The 14,653-nt window shown below is 41.3% G+C and overlaps 1 protein-coding gene across 5 annotated transcripts in view; it reads left to right on the forward strand.

The window, feature by feature from the left end:
* Nucleotides 1-14,653, forward strand: part of LOC148082982 (NACHT, LRR and PYD domains-containing protein 3-like) — a 106,651-nt gene that overhangs the window by 63,153 nt on the left and 28,845 nt on the right. For 2 of the 5 annotated variants that reach the window (XM_087786133.1, XM_087786134.1), the window contains exons 4-8: nt 211-408; nt 495-608; nt 870-942; nt 1,295-1,514; nt 1,644-3,438. In XM_087786133.1, coding sequence (XP_087642259.1) covers nt 211-408; nt 495-608; nt 870-942; nt 1,295-1,514; nt 1,644-3,438 — 2,400 coding nt within the window. Of the gene's footprint in view, nt 1-58; nt 138-210; nt 409-494; nt 609-869; nt 943-1,294; nt 1,515-1,643; nt 3,439-4,855; nt 5,030-11,354; nt 11,532-14,653 lie in introns of all 5 variants that reach the window. The other 3 variants (XM_087786132.1, XM_087786130.1, XM_087786131.1) reach the window with 3 other exon arrangements.

Below are 14,653 nucleotides of genomic sequence, written 5' to 3' on the forward strand. Positions count from 1 at the left end.
ATTATAGTATCAACAACACAATGATGACGAGTGATGATGCTGTTGTGTTTGTGTGCAGGTGTGGACACAGAGGAGGAAGATCCACCATCTAAAAAACGTCGGAGTGAAGACCATGACAGTCAGACCAGAGCTCAGAGGTGAGAAGATCACGTCTCTGTCACACCTACAAATACTGGAATCTTCTTCTCACTGAAACTTGTGTGTGTTCAGCTCGAAGCTACGTACATCTGCTGGACCTGGACCTGGACCTGGACCTGGACCTGGACCTGGACCTGGACCTGGACCTGGACCTGGACCTGGACCTGGACCTGGACCTGGACCTGGACCTGGACCCAGCTGTGTGTCTCTGAAGAGTGACAGATCTATGGGAAGATCAATTAACTTCAAAGGTGAACAGAAGCGTCAGAGGTGAGAGACAACAGGAGCAACATTAGAACATCTACTGGTCAGATGGTGAACGACAGAAGTGTTGATCAGAGTTGTGTCTCTTTCAGGATCTACCAGGAGAAACAAGCATCGTCTGAACTCAACTGTGAGTCTCTGAAGAGTGACAGATCTATGGGAAATCGTTTTGATTTCAAAGGTGGACAAGAGTCTTCAGGAGACAGGTGAGGTTTTCTTCTCTCTTTTCTCCACTGATACCAACTCATGAACTGCTCGTCAAAAGTGCTGCAGACAGTCGTGGAAGAAAGTCAACATCCAAGAGAAGAAGCAATAAACTGAAGCCATGAAAACTAAATCATGACTGAAGTAAAAAACGTGTTTCTTCTTGTTTTCCATAAATTTGGAAGATTCCAACTGAGAGTCTGAGTCTTGCTCAGATCATTGGTGAGAAGTAGAACTTATCGACTTCCTGATGTTCTTCACAGAGAGGATCAGCAGGTCTCAGATGTTCTCCAGTGTGTCCAGCAGCATCAGACAGATGTGGACTCCACGATTCAGGTACATTCTTCAGCCTCACCTGCGAACTACAGCAGCTTCTTCTGCTGCTTCATGAAGCTCTGAGTACTGGACACCTGCATCTGTCAGCCTCACACTTGAGCTGTTCCTACATGAACCAGAAGGTCTGGTGTGGCTGAGACTCTTGTTTGGCTCTGGAGAGAAGATGAGATTTAAGTTGAATTTTTCCTTCTATGACGTCAGTAAGAGGCGAAATATCACGTCCTGCTCTGAAGAAAGTTTTGCTCAACAGGTCCAGGTTAGACTTGGACTGAGACCTCCCTCTAGTCACATGTGTCTGTACCTCTGGTGACCTCTGTAGGTCAAATGATCTATTCACATGTTTGTGTTTCAGCTGCTGGAGGAGAAGGTCATGACCCTGGTGAAGGAGGAACTGAAGAGAGTGAAGAAGTTTCTCAGACCAGGTGAGCAGAAACACCTGGATGATGAGGAAGAGGAGGACTTGAAGTGTGAAGAGGAGCAGATGAGGAGCAGCAGAGAAGATTTCTTGATGTTCATCCTGAACCTCCTGAGGAGCATGAAGCAAGAGGAGCTTGCTGGTCGTCTGTGGGGAAGTAAGAGGATTTGAACCTTCAACCTGCTGAATATGACGTCTTGAAGTAAATTTGTGAAGGAAGTTCATGCAGCTGATGAGAAGATTGATCTTCTAGAATCTTGTGACTCATGTAACTTCTCTTCTTCAGGAAGTCGTGCTGGAAAGCGTCAAAGACGACTGAAGAGGAGCCTGAAGAAGAAGTTCCACAGTGTGTCTGAGGGGGTCGCTAAAGCAGGAAACTCTGCTCCTCTGAATCAGATCTTCACTGAGCTCTACATCACTGAGGGGGGCACAGACCAGGTCAACCAGGAGCACGAAGTCCGACAGATCAAAGCAGCCACCAGGAACCCGACCAGACCAGAAACCACCATCAGACAAGAAGACCTCTTTAAAGCCTCACCTGAAGGAGACCCACCAATCAGGAACCTGCTGACGAAGGGCGTGGCTGGCATTGGGAAGACCCTCCTGACACAGAAGGTCACTCTGGACTGGGCTGAAGACAAAGCCCACCAGAACTTTCACTTCATGTTTCCTTTCACCTTCAGAGAGCTGAACCTGCTGAAAGAGAAGAAGTTGAGTTTGATGGAACTTGTTCATCTTTTCTTTCCTGAAACCAAAGATCTCAGCAGCTTTGAAGGAGACCAGGTTCTGTTCATCTTTGACGGTCTGGACGAGTGTCGACTCCCTCTGGACTTCCTCAACAGTCAGGTCCTGATAGAAGCTACTGAGTCCACCTCAGTAGACGTCCTCCTGACAAACCTCATCAGGGGGGATCTTCTTCCCTCAGCTTGTCTCTGGATGACCACACGACCTGCAGCAGCCAATCAGATCCCTCCTGAGTGTGTGGACATGGTGACAGAGGTCAGAGGGTTCACTGACCTCCAGAAAGAGGAGTACTTCAGGAAGAGGTCCAGTGATGAGGAGCAGACCAGCACCATCATCTCTCACATCAAGACCTCACGAAGCCTCCACATCATGTGTCACATCCCGATCTTCTGCTGGATCGCTGCCACAGTTCTGGAGGACATGTTGAAGAGAGGAGAGACAGGACAGCTGCCCAACACCCTGACTGAGATGTTCATCTACTTCCTGGTGGTTCTGTCCAAAGTCAAGAAGATGAAGTACCATGGAGCAGCTGGGACGGTCACTGTTTGGGATCCTGAGAGCAGGAAGATGATGAACTCTCTGGGAAAACTGGCTTTTGAGCACCTGAAGAAAGGAAACTTGATCTTCTATGAATCAGACCTGACAGAGTGTGACATCGACATCACAGCTGCTTCACTTCACTCAGGAGTGGTCACTCAGATCTTCAGAGAGGAGAGAGGACTGTACCAGGACCAGATGTTCTGCTTCATCCACCTGAGTCTTCAGGAGTTTCTGGCTGCTCTTCATGTTCACCAGAACTTCATCAAGTCTGGAGTCAACTTGCTTGATTCACAACAACCATCCAGACGGTCAAGAATGTTTAGAAACAAACTTCCAATCAAAAAGTTCTACCAGAGAACCATCGATGAAGCTGTAGAAAGTCCAAATGGACATCTGGACTTGTTCCTGCGCTTCCTTCTGGGTCTTTCTCTGCAGACCAGCCAGAGTCTCCTGACAGGTTTATTGAAACAAACAGGAAGAAGCTCTTGGACCAATCAGGACACAGCAAAGCTCATCAAGAAGAAGATCAGTGAGAATGTGTCTCCAGAGAGAATCATCAACCTGTTCCACTGTCTGAATGAAGTGAAGGACACTTCTCTGGTGGAGGAGGTCCAACAGCAGCTGAGATCAGGACATCTCTCCACAGATGAACTGTCTCCTGCTCAATGGTCCAGCCTGGCCTTCATCTTACTGTCCTCAGAGGAACATCTGAAAGTGTTTGACCTGAAGAAATACTCTACCTCAGAGAAGGTTCTCGAGAGGCTTCTGCCGGTGGTTCAAGCTTCAAATGAAGTTCTGTAAGTGGATCATTGAAACATCTCGATATGAACCATGAATGTTTGATTTCCTTCTTCATTCAGGCTGAGAAACTCCAACTTCCTTCTCTCTTCATGGTTTTTCTTTCTTTCTTTCTTTCTTTTGTAAATCCATCATTTTCTAAAGTGACTTTTGAAACAACATCAACTTATATTTGAATTTCATGAGCAAACACTTGAACATGTGTCGTGAACACAAACACACAAACACACAAACACACAAACAGTGAACGACTGTATGTTTCTCCCTCAGGCACAGACAGGGTTTATTTTAGGCTTAAAATCCAGCGTGAAAACTGAACATAAATGATGAAGAAAATGAAAAGTTAACACAGTGTTAATAGAAGAAAATAACATTCAAACAAAACAACACCTCGTTGGCTGCAAAGAGAGAAAAGTCTTGTTTAAAGTTTCTTCAAGTCCTTGAGTTTATGCAAATGAATGTCTCTTGAGCTTCTTCTTAGACTTTTGAACTCTTGTGAGATAAACAGACAGGAAGTGGACTTTCAAAATAAAACTAAAAACGTTTCACAAGAACATAAATAACATGAACTTAAATCCACTGCAAACTTCACAATAATACAAAGAATATTAAAAGTAGAAACAAGTTACGACAACAGTTAGTCTGAAGCTAAAATGAAAAACACCAGATGATTCAATGAACTCATGACTTGTATGAAACCATTAGATTTTCACTGATTATTATAAAACATTGAACCAGATGGAAACAAACTGATCCATATATTGATTGATGTCCAGAAACAACTTCAAAAATAGTCTCCAAACTTGACACATGTTTCAAAAGTTGAAACTAATTCAGTTCATGTGAAGCAAACATGGAGAAGAAATGAAGGTGAATGTGACGGAGGATGATTGACACTCCATCTGTGTCACAACATAGATCCACTGGATCCAAAGATGGAGAGAATTCACCTTGAATTTTCTAACTGTAAACATTCAAATGAAGACAACAATGTTGAGAGAGTGCAGGAGTGTGAGTGACAAACACACACATTGTTTGAGCTTGTATTACCTGCAACACCTTCACACTCACACCTGACACGGTTATGAATAATAACTTTGTAAACCTGTTCATATTGAATTGAATGTTAAAAACACAAATTGAATCAGTGTCTTGATTAAATTGAAGATATTTTTACTCTGGAAAAGAATTAAACACAACAATTGAGAGAAAACACACAAAAACACTGAGATAAGTAAGTGAATAGAAAAAGAATCAATGATGTGTTATTATGATCAATATACATGTAACAACCTTTTATTTTCATTTGTCATTGTTGTTTGTTTTGTGACTTATTTTTCCTTATTTTATCTTGTGTTTGTTTCTCATATAAACACAAATCAATCCTCTTGTTGACGACACTCGTCTCTTTCACAGGCTGAGAGACTGTTTCCTGTCAGAGAGAAGTTGTTCACTTCTGTCCTCAGTCCTCAGCTCTCCGTCCTCTAGTCTGACTCAACTGGACCTGAGTTACAACGACCTGAAGGATCCAGGAGTGGAGCTGCTGTCTGCTGGACTGAAGAGTCCACACTGTCACCTGGAGACTCTCAGGTCAGAACATCATGTCTTCAGCTTCAGAACATGTGAAAGTCAGAGGTGAGACTCCAGAGAGTCAAAGTTGAGTCTTCAGTGAGTTCTTCAATGAAGCAGATGATTCTAAGTGACCTCAGTCTTCAGCAGGTTCTACTTGAACTTGATTTGTTCTTCTGCTGGGTCGTGCTGTTCAGTATGTTGACACATATTTACTGATCTCAGATCCATTCAGAGACATTTGAGAGACTCTTGTGATGTCATCACTTGTTCTGTTGCTAGATTTCAATGCAGGTAATGTTCATGGTGATGTGAGTATAACCTTTGGATCATCACACTTCTGATTCCACCAATGAAGCTGCTCGTGGATCACTTGTCTTTTATTTGTAGGATTCTGCACATAAATCAAAACACTGTTTGAGGATGGATCGCTCACACACTCGTTGCTCTCGCTCTACAAACACCACACAATAAGTTACACACTAAACAATTAAAACATGAATAAACGTATTCTATTCTATTCTATTCTATTCTATATACAAAAAAATGGCTACTAAACAAAAAATATAAAATACGACAATTGAAAGAAAAGGTGTTTCTAACATATTTTTCTACACTAATGCTCACAGAGCATCTCCTCCTCCTACCTCACTGTAGTCCTCGAGGCCATAGACATATATACATGGACGCCGCATCGACTGCTGCCGCCCACTAGAGCGGTGTGTATACAGGGCGGCCATCTTGGTACAGTGTCACTCGCTCCTACAGTGCATTAGGTCTATAGAGGAATGATGTGTTTACACTATCACTAATCGCTCATTTGTCAAGAGGGCAGAACCCGATCACCAACAGCAAGAGACATGCCTCTAGCTCTGCGGTTCTAGTTTTTGGCCAATTTGAGTAGCTTCGGATAACTCCTGCTTCAACCGAGACACAAACTCATGATGGTCAACAACAGTGGAATCAGGGAGAGCATGCTGGAACACAACATCAACAGGTTATCGTGGTGTCCTGCCAAACATGAGGAGAAAGGGTGCGAACCCAGTCGACGGATACCTGCTTAGCTTTTGAGAAATGATCAGTCACAACAAGTACGTCCACGCTTTGATTGACAGATTTCTCAGCAGAACAAAAATCAATGCAAACCAATTCCAAAGCTCCAGATGTTTGAATGCATTCAAGGGGGACACGAAATGCAGGTTCTGTAGTTTTAGCAACAACACAGTGAAAACAGCCCTTTACTGATGATTTGAATGATGTCTTGATGAATGAATTTTGGACGATTAACTGGAAGATTTTTTGTGTTTAGTTGCCCATGACGTTTGACATAATGAAACGCCATGTTTAGAATGTTGTCCTGTTCTTGCAGTCTGGCTTTTTCACTCTTAGTTAATGAGTCAGACTGAGTGATGTCCACAAGTTGAGGAAGAGGAGGTTCTGTGCCTTCTTTCTGGCTCATTCCACCGGACATTTGTGCTTCAAAAACGGCTGATAATTATTCAGCTGTCAAGGAATTTTGTTGGTCTAGTGCAAGGGTGGCCAACCAGTCAGAGCCTAAGAGCCACATTTGTTTACTGTGTGAACATCATCCCTTCCTCACACACAGACCTCTGCTTAGCCAGATTTGTTGTAAATGTCACACCAACATGATAATGACAGAATTTTACTTCTACAGTCAGGGTCAGTCATTTTCAACAATGAACATTGTGCACACACACACACACACACACACACACACACTCTCAGTTCAACCAAGTCCACAAACTAAAATATAATAATTAAAATATATTTTCTCTCTTACTATGCATGTTGCTTATTAGGACTTCTGTCATTCCTTGCTTTGAACAAACCTCTTCAGATCTGGTTTGTATTATTGCGCGTTAGATGAAAATACCGTATTGAACTCAAGCGAAGCGAACGCGCACATTCAAAAAAACACAAACCCAAACTTCGATATGAACTTTATAGAGATGGGATCAAAAGTTCTTTTGACTGAATCACTAGAATCGGTTCATTAAAAGGATTCGTTCAGTTCGTTCGTTCATCAAATCACTAACTCAGTGTTTATGGAGCCTTGACTGTAATTTCTTCTACTTCCTGGACGCAGCCAAACAATCCGTTACTAACTTAAATGATTCAGACCCGAGGTTAACATTCACTGCACTTGAGGGACAATGCAAAAAAAAAAAAGTGCGTTCATGGAAAAGGACCAGTGCACAGACATTCGTGAGAAATTCAGCAAATAGAGAAGATCTTGAGGTGTGTTCACAGCCGAACATGAATCCCTGTTCACTGAACGAATCTGTGCCAACATAAAAACTAAATGTTCTGTAGCAAAGTCTTATCATAGAATCGCTCCCACCGGCACAGTCGCGGCGTTCAACTGAACTGAGGAAGGAATGAATCACTTCATGTAGTGATTCGGTTCAGTACGTTCACTCAAAAGATCGTTCGTTGGAACAAATCGTTCGTGAACGACACAACACTAGAGCGTTAGAGCCGCATGAAACCAGGCAAAGAGCCGCATGCGGCCCGGGAGCCGCAGGTTGGCCAGGCCTGGTCTAGTGCTTCACCCTCATTCAAAGACTCAATGACCCTTTGACAGTTCGTACTACACTTGAATGCACCATGTACTTTTATATCTTCAAGGCCACACATCCAACAATGAGACGTAGGTCTCTGTAACAAGTCGATGAACAATGCAAGACTGAACAAATGGTTCTCAGGTCGTCCAGATAACAAACGACTGGTAAAGTTCTCAAATATGGACATCATCATCCGTATAAATGCTGCAGGCTGTTGGTAAGACCCTGAGCATTCTATTATATTTGTGCAGACCAGACGGGAAGAAGAACGCTTTAAATTTCTTATCCTCTTCGTGGAGTCTGACATTATAAAACCCTGATGTGAGGTCCATAGTGGAGAAAAATGTGTTACCACCAAGCACAGCAAGGGCGTCTGTCTGGTGGGGCAGGGGGTCCGCATCTTTCACTGTTCTGGCATCAACCATCTGAAGTCATTGCAAATGCGTAGGTCATCATTAGGTTTAACAACAAGCACAAGAGGAGAAGAAAACTCACTCTGAGATTCACGAATAATCCCCTGTTCCTCCATCTCCTTTAGATCCTCAGTTTCTCATATTGACTAGAGGGGTCACGGAGGTACGGCAGTCTGAGAGGCTTGTCGTCCACCAAACAGATTCTCTGGTTCTGCAGCATCTTTTCCAACAACCCCAGCAACCTCTCCATTGTAGAAGAGTCTGGATCAACTGGCTGCTGTCTCTCAGGTGGTTCACAGGCTGCTGTAGGTTAACTTCAACTCTATCCATGTTCACCTCTTCACTATGTCTGGCTGGTGTCTTCAAACTAGTCTATGAAATTCATCCAACACGTCCTGCACTTCACGGCTGACCATTTATCCAAAGTATGGACCGGAATGTGAGCCAGATCTGGGTGATCAAACATTTGTCTTGTTCTCACAAGCAACCTGTGGCGACTGCAGCAGCTTTCTTGAGGCGGAGCCAGTAGTCCTACGGGTCTTCATCACATCTGGGAGAGTTGAATAAAAGTCTGCCAAAGGCACCGATGAATAGCGTTCAGAAGAATGTTTCCTCAAGAGACCAGACACAGCGTGAGGACGGCGTGCAACATCTATCTCTCCATTTCTATCCCAAACTTCACTCTTTAGCTCGAGCCCTTAAATGTGTGAGGATTTCTTCCACCTGAGTCTCCAGTTGAACATCACGTTTCTTGAAATAATCTTCCATCAACTCGAGCCATTCTTCCAACTCAACTTTGTCTGAACATCCCCACGGAAAACAAGAGGAGCCTTGAGTTCTCTTGGTGTTTCGTGTCTAACATGAGAGAATCTAGAAATGTCCGTTGGGAAGTGACTTGAACCATCATGGGCTCCTGAGCTGTTGTGTGGGGCTGATGGAGGGGCTGTCGTCCTTGGATGGGATACCATAGTCTCAGCTCACTGTCCTCCATATGTTGAACTACATCAGTCATTTGGTCAGTCATGTTGGCATTAGCTGAAGGTTGATAGTAGTCCATGTATAGTGGAAGTAGTCGACTCCTTGATTGTCAAACACACACATTGTTTGAGCTTGTATTACCTGCAACACCTTCACACTCACACCTGACACGGTTATGAATAATAACTTTGTAAACCCGTTCATATTGAATTTAACCCCTTGACGCCTGAATTGATTTGCAATTGTTCAAAAAAAATAATTATGTGTGTTTTTGCTTTCAAGCAGAGACTAAATTAAGTGAAGATAAACATTTTTACTGTGGAACATAAAATTATTGTAAAATTGGGTATGTCGCAAATTAGCGACAACAGGCATTAGAGGACAAAAAAATAATAAAAACACATTTCCCATCTTAGGCATGAAATTTTATTTTTTTAATGCCAACATATACATTACAGTGGTAAGAAAACAACAATAAAAAAAAGTGACTCAAGTCTTCCTCAGAAGCGTCACCTGACGTGCTGCAGACGTGTCACTAATAATCTGGTCGTTTCTGGTCCCACAGTTTGTTCTCTGGTGCGAGGAATCCCCAGGTGTGCAGGTGCACGGAGTGAAAGCTAACACCAAGATATGCAGGACCTGAATATTCAACAACAACAACAACAACAACAACAACAACAACAACAACAACTAATACTATAACAACAACTACTATAACAACGATAACTGAGCTGTTTCAATTGTGGGGTGCCTTACTCATGAAACTCCCTGAAGCAATTGTTGTTTTTTTTCAGGCACAAGTGAACATTGCACTTAGAACACTTGAACACAAGGTCAGTTTTCCTTTCAAAGACATCAAAGGAATGCACCAGCCCTTTTGTGTCACAAAGCACAAATATTTTATATCCTCATTTATGTGGCTTCATGGGGACATATTGTTTTAAACTTGATTTTCCTTTGAAAGGAACCATTTGCTCGTCAACACAGAGCATTTGCTCTTGTAGAACAGCCTGAAATTTGGGAAGAAGTGCATTAATCAGTGCCTTATTTTGAAAAGTCTGTCATTGTTTGGTGCCATGTTGTCATTGAAATGGATGTAATGTTGTATTTCTTCCCACTCTACTCTGTCTTTTGTTCAGGAGTAGCTACACTAGGAAGCTCATCATCCTCTTCAGTGAAGTTTTCCTCACTGCTGTCACCTGCTGGTGTTTAAAAAAACTACACCATTGAAAATTGCAGACTATTCTATTTACATTTACACAACCTGCTCTCAAAGCGACCTCTTAAAATATGTGGCTTACAACACAGAAGCTGAAAGTCTGTACAATACAATATTATAGCGTTATTACTACTATTACAATCACCTTGTGCAGGTATGTGTTCCTCATCAACTTCTCCATTCTCACTGAGACAGATGTCCTCACTCTCAGCGGGTGGAACTCTGGTTTCCACAGGAGTTCTCTTACCATAAAACATTCCTGCATTCATATTTTCCTGAGGAAAAATAAACGTCAATAATTTAATTCATAAAACATGCTACATGATTACAGATTGCTACAAGAATTGTTTTTGCTATAGAACGCGTGTGACGGCTAAAATCCATCTGAATATATTAGTACTGAGCCATTACGCATCTGGCCATACTGATTCATTTAGCCATTATGGACGAATGTCGCGAATTCGCCACAAACTGAAAACTTAAAATATCTTCAAAAATTGCATTCAAAACTACTTTATTTTATTTTTCCTAGTTCTATAGACAAACAATGAGCAGACGTGTATTTTTTTTTCACGATACTTTACCTCAAACAAGACGATCCTTTCACGCTTCCAACTTTGAATGGGTTGCGCAACACCAGGAAGAAAACACGATCGTAAACCGGACGTGGTTTCAAATGTTATTGGTCCTACGAGAAACTAGTGATTGCAAAACGTTCCTAGGTTCCTATCGAAGAGGCATGAACCAACATTAGGGAAACTCGCGCACGATCTCTGGTGCATTCTTAATGGAAGCGGTATGTTGCGAATTCGCGACACTCGGCGTTAATGTTAAAAAACAAATAGAATAAATTGACTGAAGTGAATCTTCACGATTGAATCAGTGTCTTGATTAAATTGAAGATATTTTTACTCTGGAAAAGAATTAAACACAACAATTGAGAGAAAACACACAAAAACACTGAGATAAGTAAGTGAATAGAAAAAGAATCAATGATGTGTTATTATGATCAATATACATGTAACAACCTTTTATTTTCATTTGTCTTTGTTGTTTGTTTTGTGACTTATTTTTCCTTATGTTCTCTTGTGTTTGTTTCTCATATAAACACAAATCAATCCTCTTGTTGACGACACTCGTCTCTTTCACAGGCTGATCAACTGTCGACTGTCAGAGAGAAGTTGTTCACTTCTGTCCTCAGTCCTCAGCTCTCCGTCCTCTAGTCTGACTCAACTGGACCTGAGTCACAACCTTGACCTGCAGGATCCAGGAGTGGAGCTGCTGTCTGCTGGACTGAAGAGTCCACACTGTCACCTGGAGACTCTCAGGTCAGAACATCATGTCTTCAGCTTCAGAACATGTGAAAGTCAGAGGTGAGACTCCAGAGAGTCAAAGTTGAGTCTTCAGTGAGTTCTTCAATGAAGCAGATGATTCTAAGTGACCTCAGTCTTCAGCAGGTTCTACTTGAACTTGATTTGTTCTTCTGCTGGGTCGTGCTGTTCAGTATGTTGACACATATTTACTGATCTCAGATCCATTCAGAGACATTTGAGAGACTCTTGTGATGTCATCACTTGTTCTGTTGCTAGATTTCAATGCAGGTAATGTTCATGGTGATGTGAGTATAACCTTTGGATCATCACACTTCTGATTCCACCAATGAAGCTGCTCGTGGATCACTTGTCTTTTATTTGTAGGATTCTGCACATAAATCAAAACACTGTTTGAGGATGGATCGCTCACACACTCGTTGCTCTCGCTCTACAAACACCACACAATAAGTTAAACGCTAAACAATTAAACAAACATATACAATAAAACGGCTACTAAACAAAGAATATAAAATATGACAATTGAAAGAAAAGGTGTTTCTAACATATTTTTCTACACTAATGCTCACAGAGCATCTCCTCCTCCTACCTCACTGTAGTCCTCAAGGCCATAGACATATATACATGTAAGTAAGTAAGTAAGTAATATTTATTTATATAGATATTTTCCAGACCAGGGTCACAAAGCGCTTAAACAATCAAAACAATACTCAAAAAAGTAAATACTTTAAAGATCAAGATAATACTGAGAACAACACAGGAGTTCGAGAAATTCAAGGAAAAGCCTGAACAAATAGAAACGTCTTAAGATGTTTCTTGAAGGAGTCAGTAGATCATCAAACACAGATGTTTCTTGAAGGAGTCAGTAGATCATCAAACACAGATGTTTCTTGAAGGAGTCAGTAGATCATCAAACACACATGTTTCTTAAAGGAGTCAGTAGATCATCAAACACAGATGTTTCTTGAAGGAGTCAGTAGATCATCAAACACACATGTTTCTTGAAGGAGTCAGTAGATCATCAAACACAGATGTTTCTTGAAGGAGTCAGTAGATCATCAAACACAGATTTTTCTTGAAGGAGTCAGTAGATCATCAAACACAGATGTTTCTTGAAGGAGTCAGTAGATCATCAAACACAGATGTTTCTTGAAGGAGTCAGTAGATCATCAAACACAGATGTTTCTTGAAGGAGTCAGTAGATCATCAAACACAGATGTTTCTTGAAGGAGTCAGTAGATCATCAAACACAGATGTTTCTTGAAGGAGTCAGTAGATCATCAAACACAGATGTTTCTTGAAGGAGTCAGTAGATCATCAAACACAGATGTTTCTTGAAGGAGTCAGGAGATCATCAAACACAGAGATGGTTCTTGAAGGAGTCAGTAGATCATCAAACACAGATGTTTCTTGAAAGAGTCAGTAGATCATCAAACACAGATGTTTCTTGAAGGAGTCAGTAGATCATCAAACACCGATGTTTCTTGAAGGAGTCAGTAGATCATCAAACACAGATTTTTCTTGAAGGAGTCAGTAGATCATCAAACACAGATGTTTCTTGAAGGAGTCAGTAGATCATCAAACACAGATGTTTCTTGAAGGAGTCAGTAGATCATCAAACACAGATGTTTCTTGAAGGAGTCAGTAGATCATCAAACACAGATGTTTCTTGAAGGAGTCAGTAGATCATCAAACACAGATGTTTCTTGAAGGAGTCAGTAGATCATCAAACACAGATGTTTCTTGAAGGAGTCAGGAGATCATCAAACACAGAGATGGTTCTTGAAGGAGTCAGTAGATCATCAAACACAGATGTTTCTTGAAAGAGTCAGTAGATCATCAAACACAGATGTTTCTTGAAGGAGTCAGTAGATCATCAAACACCGATGTTTCTTGAAGGAGTCAGTAGATCATCAAACACAGATTTTTCTTGAAGGAGTCAGTAGATCATCAAACACAGATGTTTCTTGAAGGAGTCAGTAGATCATCAAACACAGATGTTTCTTGAAGGAGTCAGTAGATCATCAAACACACATGTTTCTTGAAGGAGTCAGTAGATCATCAAACACAGATGTTTCTTGAAGGAGTCAGTAGATCATCAAACACACATGTTTCTTGAAGGAGTCAGTAGATCATCAAACACACATGTTTCTTGAAGGAGTCAGTAGATCATCAAACACAGATGTTTCTTGAAGGAGTCAGTAGATCATCAAACACACAGATGTTTCTTGAAGGAGTCAGTAGATCATCAAACACAGATGTTTCTTGAAGGAGTCAGTAGATCATCAAACACACAGATGTTTCTTGAAGGAGTCAGTAGATCATCAAACACAGATGTTTCTTGAAGGAGTCAGTAGATCATCAAACACAGATGTTTCTTGAAGGAGTCAGTAGATCATCAAACACAGATGTTTCTTAAAGGAGTCAGTAGATCATCAAACACAGATGTTTCTTGAAGGAGTCAGTAGATCATCAAACACAGATGTTTCTTGAAGGAGTCAGTAGATCATCAAACACACAGATGTTTCTTGAAGGAGTCAGTAGATCATCAAACACACAGATGTTCCTTGAAGGAGTCAGTAGATCATCAAACACAGATGTTTCTTAAAGGAGTCAGTAGATCATCAAACACAGATGTTTCTTGAAGGAGTCAGTAGATCATCAAACACAGATGTTTCTTGAAGGAGTCAGTAGATCATCAAACACAGATGTTTCTTAAAGGAGTCAGTAGATCATCAAACACAGATGTTTCTTAAAGGAGTCAGTAGATCATCAAACACACAGATGTTTCTTGAAGGAGTCAGTAGATCATCAAACACAGATGTTTCTTGAAGGAGTCAGTAGATCATCAAACACTGATGTTTCTTGAAGGAGTCAGTAGATCATCAAACACACAGATGTTTCTTGAAGGAGTCAGTAGATCATCAAACACACAGATGTTCCTTGAAGGAGTCAGTAGATCATCAAACACAGATGTTTCTTAAAGGAGTCAGTAGATCATCAAACACAGATGTTTCTTGAAGGAGTCAGTAGATCATCAAACACAGATGTTTCTTGAAGGAGTCAGTAGATCATAAAACACAGATGTTTCTTGAAGGAGTCAGTAGATCATCAAACAC

Source organism: Callionymus lyra, chromosome 3 (genome assembly GCF_982586985.1).
Source record: "Callionymus lyra chromosome 3, fCalLyr1.hap1.1, whole genome shotgun sequence".
Classification (NCBI taxonomy): Eukaryota; Metazoa; Chordata; class Actinopteri; order Syngnathiformes; family Callionymidae; genus Callionymus; species Callionymus lyra.